Source organism: Oppia nitens, unplaced genomic scaffold (assembly GCF_028296485.1).
Source record: "Oppia nitens isolate AA-2021 unplaced genomic scaffold, nextdenovo-longstitch-racon4-pilon3 scaffold1_pilon_pilon_pilon, whole genome shotgun sequence".
Taxonomy (NCBI): Eukaryota; Metazoa; Arthropoda; class Arachnida; order Sarcoptiformes; family Oppiidae; genus Oppia; species Oppia nitens.
The window spans coordinates 3,221,706-3,236,905 of record NW_026533199.1 but is presented as its reverse complement, the minus strand read 5'-3'; the positions used below and the strand labels follow the sequence as shown (position 1 = coordinate 3,236,905).

At 25.6% G+C, this 15,200-nt stretch overlaps 1 protein-coding gene across 1 annotated transcript; it reads right to left on the bottom strand.

Annotated features, from left to right (window-relative positions):
• Window positions 1-5,106: 5,106 nt before the first annotated feature.
• On the bottom strand, window positions 5,107-5,855 carry LOC128951762 (small nuclear ribonucleoprotein Sm D2). The gene has a single exon (XM_054297032.1). The coding sequence runs from the start codon at window positions 5,626-5,628 to the stop codon at window positions 5,260-5,262; it is 369 nt and encodes a 122-aa protein (XP_054153007.1). The 5' UTR covers window positions 5,629-5,855; the 3' UTR covers window positions 5,107-5,259.
• Between the last annotated feature and the right edge of the window lie 9,345 nt (window positions 5,856-15,200).

The window sequence follows — 15,200 nt, the reverse complement described above, 5'->3', positions numbered from 1 at the left end:
CAAACGATGCTTTAACTCTCTCCCTAACCCCTTATATAACTCAAGTCACTCGTCAAACACAACTAACAGTTTTTGCATTTCAATTTGATTACATAAAATATATAAATATATACTGTATAAGGCATGTATAGATATGCATACATATATATAGAATCTATATATTATATATTATAGATATTGTATAGTATGTATGCATATTATATATAAATTTATATAATTGAAATGATAGACATATACTGTAAGACTGGAGATCTGGTGTGTGTGGTATCTGTGCTCTCGATTTGCATTAACTGAATGTTTAACGAACGAAAATAATCTTATTTTGTACTCCTTTACTCTCTCTCTCTCTCTCTCTCTCTCTCTCTCTCTCTCTCCTCTCCTGTCATTTAAATGTATTGTTTTATACAATACTATATACTATATATTAAAGTAAAATATAAACTAATATATTGTACTGTAGTAATGCTTACAGATTTATTTTATATATATATATATATATATATTATCCGACACATTATTTGCTTTGACAATCAGTTCCAATGAGTCTCTCATCAAAAACTTTTATGTACGGTATGGTTGTTAATAATAGGCACATCATTATTGCAAAACAAATTGTGACTAAAAATGGATTTCTTCTGTAAAGCTTTTTTTTGTTTGTTTGAAATAAATTTCATGTGAAGTCAAACAACAAAAATCAATATATATTTATTCATTATTGTATTTCAAGTTAAGCGCCTATAAATTGTGTCAATTTTTATAAATATAAAAAAGAGATGGACAAAACAATTGTAAACTATGATAAACTACTTTTTTGGCTATAATAATAATATTAAACTTTTTTATATATACAGTATATAACTGTTTTTTAAATCTATTTATATACAGAGAAAAGCAATTTTTTGATGAGTTGTTTTTCTTGAATTAGTTCATTGATCAGTCAATTCATTTTTTTGTATTGATGTCTAAATCAATGTATTATATTATTATAAAACATATTTTTGTTTCTATATACAGTATATGAGCACATTTTTACTGTAAATTATTTATTTTTATAATCAGTTCAAAACATTTTTATAGTTATATATATATAAATTTATATTATATACAGTAAGTTATTTGTGTTATTATAATTACATTTTTCGATTTATTTTTAAAGTCGTATACTTTTGTTAAAACTTCAAAAAGTTGACCGATTATTAAAATAATATTATTTATTAAATAATAAAATATATAGTTTAAGCTCAACAGTATATGTCTGTACCCATTATATAAGACAGAAAGAAAATAAAACAAATAGTTAAATGGCTTCAGATCACCAAAAAATCTCTCGAAATATTCACTAATAATGTATAGATTTACAAAATATAAATTGTATTTTACACAAATATATATATATATATATGATTACAGATAACAAATATTTAAGTTGTGGTTGTTATACATATAAATATGTAATCATATAAAAGAAAACCAGAATTTTTTAATTTATTCATATTTTTTATTATTAATATGTCTGACATTCCGTAGATAATGATTATAATGTTTTTCTCAGTGAATATGATAATCACAAAACTCTTGAGCCAATAGTGAAGATTCATTTTGTGGCCATCAGTCCAATGAGATATTCAKTTGTGGCTAAAAAAACTTGAATCTAAAAACAGTAATATAGTGTTTGAATATCTACATCAAGATATTCATATCTTAATTTGCTGACAGACGACGACATACAGTATAATATAAATGGTATTAAAAAATCTTAAACCGACTTTTTTGATGTAATAAAGAAAAATATATGATTAGTATACATATATTATATAAACGATTCAAATGATTGACTTTTAATGCTCACTACATGACATTACTTTCAAAAAAATATAACTTCATCTCAACTAAAAAATTTTTTTTATTAATATTCATCAGATTTATCGCAAGAGCTTATCAATACTTTTATACACTGGTATATACTGTATATAAAAGTAAATCAAATAATATGTTGACACTAAAGCTATATTTATTTTTTAATATAAAGTATATTATTTTATAAGTAAATATTATTATTGCAAATAAGATTTACTTAAAACAAAATGATTAAAAAGATCACAGTTTATATAAAACCTAAACATCAAAATCAATTAAATAACAAGATTGAAGATTTCTGTATTTTTTATAAAGAATTTAATTAACATAATTATATTTTTATGTATTATTTTTTATAAATTTCATTATTTTAGATATTTAAAAAATAGTACTTACAATATAGTAATTATAATAAGTATAATAATAATAATAAATATCAATTTAAATTAATTTCTAAACATTTACATTGATTACTGTATATTTGTGCGACATCTGTTCGATCAATAAAATAATAAAAAATAAAATAAATTACAGTATATTTAATATCGGTATAAAAAATAAATAAAATATGGATAATTCGTTGAAAATTATTTAAATTATAAAATTAATTTATTAAAAATATATTTCATTTATTTAAGCTAATAGAATATATTTATAAATAAGTTGATGCACTAAATACTTATTTATAAAATATTTATCATCAGTTTAAAATATTTCTCAATTTTAGTATAAATTATTTTTAAAAATTATTTGTTTAAAAACTATTAAAAAGCTAAACAAAATTGTATTTTATAAAAATTTTATTATAATATAATATATTAAATTTTTTTAATGACTGTATATGAATATAATGATATATAAAAAAATTTAACAAACTATACAGTATATGAATAACTAAATTATATGAAATTTTAATAATAATAATAAATTCTATACAATATTATGATAATATAATATGCATTTGAATTAAAATCTATATGTTATTGTCATTGTGGTCATTGTGGTCATTATGATCATGGTAAGTTTGCAAAGAATATTGGCTAATAGTGGACACGTCGTCCAACGGATATATTTCAAGATAGACTGGTTTGGGTGCATCGGTATCGTCGTACTGGTCATAGGTAATGGAGCCGAAGTTCAGTATATCGTAGCCGTCTTCGGCCAAAACTGAATACACGGAATCGTCAAACGGATCGCTGTTTCGGTTTCGGGGATAACCCATAAATTGATGTCCACCGTTGTTGCGGTTATTATCGTTGTTATCGTTTTCAACTAATTTGTTGTTAGAATCAGATTTGGATTCAGATGTCTTTGACTTTTCTATTACAACATTCTTCTGGTTTTTAAATTTCAAAATACAATACAAACAAATTGTTATCAAACAAAACATTGCTATCATAATACTTATAGTGATAATAATTGAATAATAATTAGGTATTGTTTCAATAAATTGATTGTCAATGAGTAGTGTATCACAATTGGTGTCCACATCAGACCAAATGCCATTATCGCACTGACGGATGTATTTGCCGACATATCGAGAGTTTAATGACTTATTTTTATTATTTGTAATATTATTTCTTAAACAATAGTGAATGGCATCAGTTTCATTGACTGCCATTAAAGTTTGGTTAAAATAAAATCCGTTTTTATATTCAATTTTTATAACATTTCCATCAAATTTATCAATTGGTTCAATAAGTGGACACGAATTGATCGGTTGACAAGAAGGTATGTCTTTCCATTGGCCATTAATATCGCATAAAATTCTTGAATTTCCCACCAATTCATAGCCGTCCTGACAGTTGGCCTCCAATTCTTGACCCGAAGTTATTGTTTCAACAGTCATCGCAAGAGATAAATCAATTCTTCCACATCTTTCAGGAAAACTATATACTCCTAAACCACATATTGATTTCGATTCAGTTATATTTGAATTAAATATTAATAAAATTTCGTAACTTTTGTCTTCTAATCTACTAATTTGAGACAACGAATTGCAACTAAACTCTAATTCATAATTTAAATTAAACTTCAAAAGTTGACAACTTTTTAATAGCCTATTAATTGTTGTTTGATTGTTGTTTTTGTAGTTCAATAAAAATGCTGTAACCGGTTGTGTAATATTATCGGTAATATTAATAAATGTTTTGTTGTCTAATTTAACAATAAAATAATTAATAACTTGTGGTTCATCTAAACTAAATGTCCAATTCTGTGAACCACTTGTCGTCTCTGAACTGAGACATTCATTATTGTTGAACGCTTCCCATATAAAGCCAAACGAAGCCAATTCTTCTTCGTCACCATAACTGCCGCTAATATTTTTAGTATATGTCATTGACTCGGAAGCGATGGAAACTYTGGTAAGAAAAACATCGTTTATAGGAAAAGCACAAATCGGTGGCCGTCCCGTCCAAACACCAAATTTACAAACCCGTTGTTCATCAAACACAAGACGATATGAATTGTTACAAAAATAGTCTACAACTGCATCCTCTTTGAATCGTTGATTAGATTTACGATTATGTCCGCCAAATAGTGGTCGATAGGGACGACCGCAATCACTTGTAATCAGATTTATACACAATATTATCTCAAATACTAATATAAATATGACTATTGGCTCATAAATAGACATTATTGTGATTGTCAAATATCAAACATATAGACTATAATTTAATATTGTCTTCAATTGAAAATTTCACACATCCTCCAACAAAATTGTCGCAAATATTATCTGTAAATATATATATATTTTTTTWAAAAATTCACAAAAATTATTCAAAAAACTTTGTAAATCGTAGGAAATACAAGAATATTAGATAAGACTTACCGGAAATCAAGGGAATCAGTCGTTTCCAGGATTGACAACAGATTTTCTGTTATTTTTGTTTTGTTTTCATAAACTAAATCAAAACTAATAATAAAAATTATTATTATTATTGTTATTAATATAAGATAGTTTTACGGCTCAATTAATATTAAGTATTATATTATTAAAAATTTACATAAAACTATCATGTTACATTTTGTTTTGTATTTTTTTAAATGAAAATATATTTAATTTGAAATTTTTTACACATCATTGAATATCTTTAATGTATTAAATAATATTTTTTTTATAAATATATAGTTTTATTTAGATTAAGTTAAGGTAATATTTTTTATGTAAATAGCAAAACTAAGTTTTAAATTTCATAAAAAAATGTAATAATAATTATTTAAAGATTAAATTAAATACAAATGTGTTTTATTGTAAATATGAATGAAATTTGAATACAAACTCTTAATTAATAATATTTAAAATTATGAATTAAGTGTCAAATGATATCAAAAAACAGGCAAATTGTAAGTCATTTAACATTTACGGCAAATAATAATAATAATAGTGTTGTCGTCCTATCGCTTGGCATCGGTAACGGCGAGTGGATTCTTGAGGACCAGAATAACGGAATCTCCTCTGAGAAACATCTTTGATATATATCTATCTTTATTGACAGGTTTGGCCTTTTTCTTCCCGCCCTTTGACTGTTTCGGTACTTCAGTCCACATCTCTTTGACCGACTCTAAGATCATATTGAGATGTCTGTCAAAAGCCTTGACCCGACCCAACAGTTTCCGATTGTTTCGGCAATTGATTAGGACTTGAGTGTTGTTTTTGACGGATTGTGTCAATACAGACAACGGCCCGGTATTGAACTCTTCTTCTTCTCTTTTGGCCAACTCTTCGGGAGTCATCTCACTCTTCGGCTTCTGAAGTAATGACATGATTGGTCAGTCWGACTGTCTGTCTGTTACACTATAGTCGGAGTTAATGACGGATTCAATCAATTAATGGCAACTAAATGATGGCATCAGTTGTAAGTCAAGASACAAACAAACCATTTGTCTGAACAACAAAAAAGTCGTGTGTTTTTCGTTACACAAACACAACACACAAAATGGTAATCAATTTGTCTATACTTTAGTTGTACCACAAAATTGACTTTTGTTGTCATCAAACATGTGTTTCAAATGTAATACATGTATTGTCCCCCTATTCTACTGTCTGTAACGTTGTATGTGTTTGAGTACAAGTTTACCGCTTTTTTGTTCAGAAATAATGTATTAAAAAATCAATAAATAATTCACAAATAATGTTACAAATAATTGTTGTTTGAAAAACAGTGTCACATATTGTCAATTATATGACAACATATTAATTGTTAATATTATACATAATAGATGTCAGTGTTTGTACTGTTTATTAATTTTATTTTAAATCAATAAAATTATTGTTTAATGACATCATTAAAGCAATTACTTAAAATTAAATTTATATTTAATGTTTAAAAAATATGATTATCTAGGTCATCTATAATTAAATAAGACAAATTTAATTTTTTAGAGGTGTCCAGGTCTAACTTTTCTATTTCAAATACCAATAGTTTAATTATTACTATAATTCAAAAGTATTAATACTAAAGTACTACATATATTGTATATTGGTATATTTAATTTAAAAGTGACCATGGTCTATAATTTTAGATAATAATAAGCATAAATGTTATTTCAATTTGTGGAGTAATAGTTTAATTATGATTTGATTTATATTTTAATTTTATAACTAGCCATGGTCACTTTTGAATCCACATTGAATTGTATAATCGATATTTTTTTAAATGTCCATTTTTTAAAATATTTAAATAAAGTATAAATATGTTTGATAACTAATAAAAACATTGATAACATATGAGTTCACTTTTTAAGATTTATTAATAATTTAATATATATATATACTGTATATATATATTTTTTTTGAATATTTACAATAATAAAAAAAATTATTTTATTGTATTTTTAAGATATCTTTTTTTAGTAAAACATTTGTTATATACTGTACTAATGATTGTCATTCATGTGTGGCATCACTAGTGATAAACGCTTGCAAACGACGGCATAAAAAAGCAAAAATAGCGATAAATCATTGTTTCATAAGTTTCTAATGATTTTTTGCAATCATTAGTTATGTCACGATTTACTGCCCGTCCGATGATCTCACAAATGGTCACTCATTTACATTAATCACACGTTTTGTTAATTTTTAACGATCTTTTTATTAAAAATAATTTTATCATAATTAATATATCATAATTATCTTTAATTATTATTGTTATTACCCATCATAATATTATAATTGTCTAATTTATTAAACAAACACTTTTATCCATTTGGATCAATCATTTTGGATAAAATGTTTTTGAGCGAAATCAGTACATTTGGATTATATGAAAGCAAATCTAAAATTAAATTAATTTTTTAAAAATCAATTTAATAAATAAAATAGTAAAATATTAACTATATACTACTGTACTGTATAATATACAAAGTATAGATACTGTATATTAAATACATTATTTATATTTTGTATATAATACCATATATAAAAGTTATTTTTTATCTTATTTAAAAAATATATTGTCCATAATAATTATATATTATAATTTTGATATAACAACATTAAATATAAAACATACTTTAATTATTATACAACTTCAAACTTGTTAGACTATAATTTTAACAATTGTTATGATATCAGTAAAGCAGTTATTTTAAAAATTGCATTTATATTGAGATTTAGATAAAGTTAACTCAATTACTAAGTGTACATCCGTTGTCTGGATATAATTGAAACATTTATTTTAAGATTTAATCTCTGGTTATAACTTATAATATATGTTTTGCTTTATTTTCAATTCAATGTCTAACTAAAAAACAACTTTACTTTCAAATTTGATTATCAAACGATTAATCAAATAATGTTTTACATTATAAATAAATATATTGCTATAAATTATACAATGTTATAAAGTTCAGTACATATACTGTATATTATAATTTTATATATAAAGTGTATAAATATTATTGTAATATTTATTAAATACTATTTATATAATTGTATAATTGAAAGTAATGTACAGTATGTGTCAAAAGCAATATTTGAATAGAAATTATATCTAAATTATTCAATTAATATTATATACCATAACTTTATGTAAAATATTCTATTATTATTTGAATGAATGAAAATTGAAGTTATGTTTATTACATACTTTATATTATTAATGTGCTTATAATATAAATATTAAAATAATTTTGTTTGCTTTTCTATATATATACTTATTAAACGTTTATTCTTATCAATGAAAATATATATAAATTATCATAATTTTCTTATTAAAAACTAGTTTATAATTCATTATTTTATTATTTTTGTATGTATACGACAATATTATTATTATTACTTTATTCTTTACCTAACTTACCGCAACATTTTTCATAAATATATTTGAATTTTATGTTTGTTTTTGTGATCATATTATAAAACACTAGACGAGCCCATTGTATTGTAATTGCATTGAAATAATACCAAATGAGGTCATATCTGGTCTTTACTGATAAGATGGACATAATATTTGACGCATAGTTTCATATTTATTGAATTTTACATAATATTTGTATAAAATGTTTATTTTTTAAATTTGTATTACTTTTTATTCATATTATTCTTTTTAAAATATAATGCGATGATTGTTAAATAGTAATATTGTTTCATAAAATGTAACTTAATTTTTTTTTTAAATCTACATATATCTTAACAATATGTATAAATTACAAAATAAAATATGAATATTATATCAATACTTTTAATAATAGTATCCGTTTAGCAATTGAATACACTTATTGCCCTAATTAGCAATACATTCCTGATAATAGCTATGATATTATAAGAATAGAAATTAAATATATAAAAACATAATTTTTGTCTCATTTATCAATTGTTATGTAAATTTTAATTATTTATAAAATATCTAAATAGATCTAAAACTTTACGAAAACAATAGATGTCTTATGTAATGATGACATTCAGAAATAATGGTTGAGATATGCATTGATATAAATATGTAAAAGAAGTATACGTCAAGTGAATCGCCTAATTTGGGTCTTCGTATACGATATGACTGTATAAATGAATAGTTAGGTATAGATAGGTATTGGTTGTTGAATGACCTGTGGATGTGTGTGTGTGTGTGTGTGTGTGTGTGTGTGTGTGTGTGTCTGTCCTCATATGTCCTCATAAATGGTTTATATAGTCATAAAAGTGTCTGTAATTTAAAGTTCGATCAAATTTACAATATTTTGGTTCCGCTCTTATGATTTGTATTATAACTCATAAGACAAGAGACACTTAAAAACTTAACAGAAGACCATGTCTTCCATATCTTCGATAATTTGTTCCGGAAAGCGATGGTTCTCGTGATGGTCTGTAACTCGTCTAATCATAAGAAGCTCTCTCTCTCTCTCTCTCTCTCTCTCTTTCTTTCTTCTAAGGGTTAACTGAAGCCTACCTGTGCTTTAAGTACACATGAAGTGAACCACTATTTATGCTTTTGGTGACAACTCAGCCAAAACAGTGCCGATCAGAATATCCACCAAATTATGAATAACTCATAACTCTAATGACATTCACAAAAGTCTATTAAAGACAATATTGTTTAAAAGTCTTGTTCGCCAATTGGATGTCCCATACGTCTCACAACAACAATAAAAGCAATATTCAGAAGTGACTGACTATAAGTGCCGGTAAAGGACTTGCCTAACAAATAATAGGCAATACATGTCAGATGTCTTGGCTCTGACAAGTCAGCCATAACTTACTTAAAGGCAATGACTTTATGTACTCGAAAATTATGGATTTTAAGCATTCATAATAATAATAATCAATTATTTAAATTTATTTATATAATTAAATCTATTATTTTTCACATATAATACAATTGCAATTAGTTTTCGTATAAACTCCAGCTGTGTTGCAATCAATTAATTATATATATATATATATATAGTATATCATTRCTATTACTTTTACTATTTTATTTTTCAATTTTGATAATATTTTCAAAATATAGACAAAAAAATTAAACTGTGAATAGAGTACAAACTTATATAATATTTTACAGTAGTTTTTAAGTAATAATAAACAATTTTTAAATAAAATATTGTTGTATTTGATTTGTTATATATAGATTAAAACAAGTARTTTATAAAAAAAAGGTCGATAAACAAGCAAAATTTTAATTTGACTATAATAAATGCATTTGTAAAAATATTTAATAAAGTTGAAAAATAGCAAGAATAAAAATTATATAATAAATTAAACACAATATTTGTTAAATCAAAATATTAGAAAAGTTAGTACAATATAAATATTAATAAAAAATAATAATATAAGTGTTGAAAAAATGTACGATTTTAGTAAAGTATTTAATAGTAAAGTACATAAAGTTATGCTCAAAATTTCATTTACTTGTCATTCAAATCAATATTATGAATACATTCACTGATAAAATGATGCTTTCATTGAAAATATAGCATAGAATAAAAGTTTTCATTTATTTTTGAATCGATTTGCTTTCTCTCTCTCTCTCTCTCTCTCTCTCTCTCTCTCTTGGTTTGTCATCCTTTAAAGTTATGCATCTTTTTTTAGCCGCACATCCCTTATATCCCTTTGCAAACATCCCTTTACTACTTAGCAATCGCTTGAATGCCCTCAGGAATGGTAGCTTTTTTGAAAGAGTTGCCAATTTATACTGAGATATGCAAAGTAAGCACTGAATGAGTATCTGATTGCAATACGTCTAATACTGTATGTAAAGTTGCTTTGAAATTCAATTTTTAATGCATTGAAAACATTTAATTGAATTTAATTTAAATAAACTAATTTTTATTTGATTAATTGCATATACAGTTTTTTTAATAAATTAAAATAAGATTTTTATAATAGTAAAATTCTATATCTATTTTACATGTATTTAATCGAGTTTTAATGAAAACACTGTTTCAAAAAAAGCTTATAAATACATTTTTAATAAAATTTAATTGTTTTGCTTTACATAAAAATTATTAATTTTTGTTAAGTTTATAGTAAAATAAGTTGTTTTTGTAGACATTATGCACTTCTTTTAGCTAAAAAAACTAAACGTTATAAATTTTAATATAAATTTTATTTTAGTACAAAAAACTAATCTATGATTGAAATCTCCAGTCTATGACTAAACACTTGCATTTAAACCCTACTCTCCTCTCATATTTCATTTCCCCCTTTGCTTCCCTTTTATTCATTGAAACTCTCGAGTCTCACTCATACGTTATCTCTCTCTCTCTCTCTCTCTCTCTCTCTCTCTCTCTCTCTCTCTATCTCTCTCTCTCTCTCTCTCTCTCTCTCTCTCTCTCTCTCTCTCTCTCCAGTCGTTCATTGGGTAACTAATCAATATATAAATCAAACACATAGTTCTTCTCTGTTTTATTTAATATTTTATGCAAAAAAAAATTAATCGATGGACATCTATGCACTGTATGTACAATAAAATATACATTTTAAGTATTTAGATATTTTTTGTGCTTTAACATGTTTGCCAATATTTGCAGTAAAAATTGTATTAGTTTTGTATGAGTTATTTATTTAGTCAAATGGCTTAAGTCTTAAAAAAAACAGATTACTTATAAAATTCAATTTATATTATTTCTATATTTTGTAAATTCTTAGTTATATAATATATGTATTCTCTCTATACATATAAATATATTGTTAAGATTTTTTAATAAAAAACGAATCGATATATAATTTTTATATAAACGTATTGTTACTGTCATAGAAAAATAAAATATATGCATATATTGAATACAACAGTTGCATAAAAACATGCATTGGAAATATCATTACAAATACATAAGTATACTATTTATATAAATATCGATTTTTATTTTTTTAAACACAAAGCTTACATAAAGGTATACATATAATGAAGTCTTGGATCGAAAAACAACGTAAGATTGGGTGTTAACAGCACCCGAAGCTAACAATAAGTTTATGTCTGATTATTGGGAAAATAAATGCAAAAACAGATAGAAAATCGTAAGGATTTATATATATTATAATATTCATTGAAAAAAGCATTTCCTTCTTATTGGTGAAGCATAACAGTGCTCTTCTTTGACGATAAATATGCAATCAATTTAGAAAATTATTAGATAATTATAGCTATGATTCACTCCAACAGCTCAGAGAGCACAGCACAGGACTATTTGTTGACCTCAACTATTGTATGATATAATACAGGTATATATAACAAACATATACACGAATGATATATGATATACAGTACTAAATATAAATATACAATATATATATATACAGTATATATATAACCCTATTATGAATGTATGTGTGATATGTAAAGATTGGATAATTTTTTGTTGTTGTAAAAGTATTCGTCACACAAATGACTTATCAATTTTGATATATTATTATGAAATACACGGCTATATTGTATAAGTAGTTTATTTGTCCTGTTTTTAAAGCCATAACTCATTATTAATACATATTATTATTATTATTATTATTATTACAGGTATTGCTTATAAAGGTATAACTTATGAGTAGATCTGTTGCGCTCTTTAAGCATATTTATAGTATAACTTCCTTTCGTTAGTAAAATGTATTATTGAATGCATTTGGCAATACATAGTATAAGTGATGCTATCATTTCATTCATCATATATTCAGTTCATGATTATAATCACACCGACACTCGCGATATTTGTGTATTAATATATTATTTTTTTTGCTGAGAAACATGTCATGCATTTCATAAGTCACAAAATTGACCACTTTTTTGTTAGGCTTTTCCCAAATGCCAAAGACATTGGCTTTTAAGATAGTATTGAAATGTCGAGAGAAAGCAGTGAAACACAACAGAAATCAAAAGCATAAAAGTTTAGTGAAAAGTCATACTAAAAGACAGGACAGCGTGTTATTTATGAGTGACTCAATTGAAGGAGGAAGTCGTCTCAATTTGATTATTAGTTTAGTCCTTAGAGCACATCCATCCGATAGTAACAAATATATTAATGTAGTGGCTATGGTTTGGCCATGAACTGCACTGTTAGCATCATCATCATCAGCATTGAAGCGTCAACATTGACTAAAACAACAATATGTTTCAATACTGACAAACCATACCATATATATAAAACTAATACATTGATATTGTGTAATGTATTGAGAGTATGGACTATAAATTGCATAAACCATATAAACAACTCTATGAAATGTTGTGAAACTTAAGGCAACTCCCGTATCACCAAATATCCCTTGAGGGCCAAAACAATGCCAGTTTAGTACAACAATTACTGCTTTTAAAGCACTGGTATCACAGCTACCACTCCAACTGTGTGTCGACTTTTGTCCTTCTTTTACTTAAGTAATGCTTTAATGAATGTTTTACAATAACTTATTTGGTTAGCAGTACTCAACCCATTGGGTGTATTCACACAATTGAAGCCCAAAAGAGCTGACCTCATAATAAGATCCTCAATGTATTTGTTAGTAGTCTTCAAATGGCCGTCTTCTTACTCATCAAACAATATCAACAAATATCACAATATCTGCCCATTTTTGCCCATTTTTACCCATTTCTGTGCTCCAAATACAATGAATAGGAAGAAGACTTATATTTTTATGAAAAAATAATAATTGAATATTAAGACACACAAAGACAGGTGTGTGTACTCTATGTTGACTACATTTGTGGCAAAGCTTTGGTTTTCAATAAAAATTCAATTTAATAACTTATTTGAATAATATTTAATTCATTTAAAAAATTTAGACTACATTTAGACATCAAATCCTTAACTATATCTCTGACAAAGAATATAACAATTATAATCCCAATCGCTAAAGTAATTCATTGAAATAAGAGAATTGTGTGAGAATGAGAAAGAAAGAAATAAATAAATAAAGAGAGAGAGAGAGAGAGAGAGAGAGAGAGAGAGAGAKAGAGAGAGAGAGAGAGAGAGAGAGAGAGAGAGAGAGAGAGAGAGAGAGAGAGATTAATGACAACTCCCTATCCCTTAGTACCAGTGCACCCCCAATGTCTTTCTATTGTAGTAAATATAAAATAAGGCAAACAAAGCCATGAAATTTAATATTAAGACAAAAATTATATTTACAAATGATTCAATACACCCAATGGTTATTAGTTTGGGTCAAACTAAGTGTGATTACTGACTTTTTATGCCTTTCCATTCACTTGTATTACCAATTCACTACGGCTCCCACTCATTAAATGTAATCTTATATTGTTTTTTTTTTTGAGAAATATTACTGAAAAAATATAAAATAGAGAGATTGAGAGCAAAGGGGGATAAATAAATGAATGAATGAATGAGAAAATTATACGATTGCTTAATACCGATAATAATAATTAGTGTTACAGTGATTGCCATTTTCATTGGTTTGTTAATGTATGAGAGATATCATTGAATTATATGATTTCTTATATAATATCCGGTCATGCGATGGCACCTTAATAGTGATTATATCCGGTGTCGGACTCACACTTATGTCGGGTTAAATGACGCGTACAATACATCGCCCGGTGACCAGCCGTGTATAACACACACTATATAACACTGTATTATTTGTTGCACACATACACTACAGGTATAGTGTGGACTACACTATATACCTGAGAGCTATACCTATTCAATAATGCTATCCATCTAACATAGCTGTGTAATACATAAATCGCTTAACTTTTAGGACATACACTTTGTTGGAGAAAACCTGTCAATTGAAAGATTCAGTTGAAAATAATTAACGATTGCATAATAGGTTTAGAAGTGAGAGTGTTATTCAGTCAGAAGATGGCAGAAGAATATCGTTGTATTTAGTATTGCATAAGAGATGAAGGAATGACCTAATAATGAGAGAGTTGGTTGTCATATGGTGTATAAGCTGTCATATATTTCATTTATAATATATGCTATCGTTAATTGACGTGAAGCGCGCGTCCTATTTATATTAATAATTTTTGTGACCAAAAGGCACTGTAAGTATCATACACTGGCAACACAACCAATAAATGCAATGATGTACACCAAATCATACCAGTGCTATGGATATGATATGAGTGCTTAACTTTTTTCTAACAAATATTTCCCAATTTATTCATTCGTTATTTTCCTTCTCTCTCTCTCTCTCTCTCTCTCGCTATTTGTTTCTCAATTACTCACCCACTCATTTACTTACTCACTCTCTTTCTCTAATCAATTTTCCCTAAAACTCAAAGCAAACAAACATTGATATCATGTGACACATGCTTTTTAATGTGTGAGATATGATCGCACAAACATTACTTAACTTTTTAATATACAATGTTTTTATAATATTTACTATTTTTATATTATATAATATAATAGTAATATATATATATAATTGAAGCAAAAAAGACTTGCGC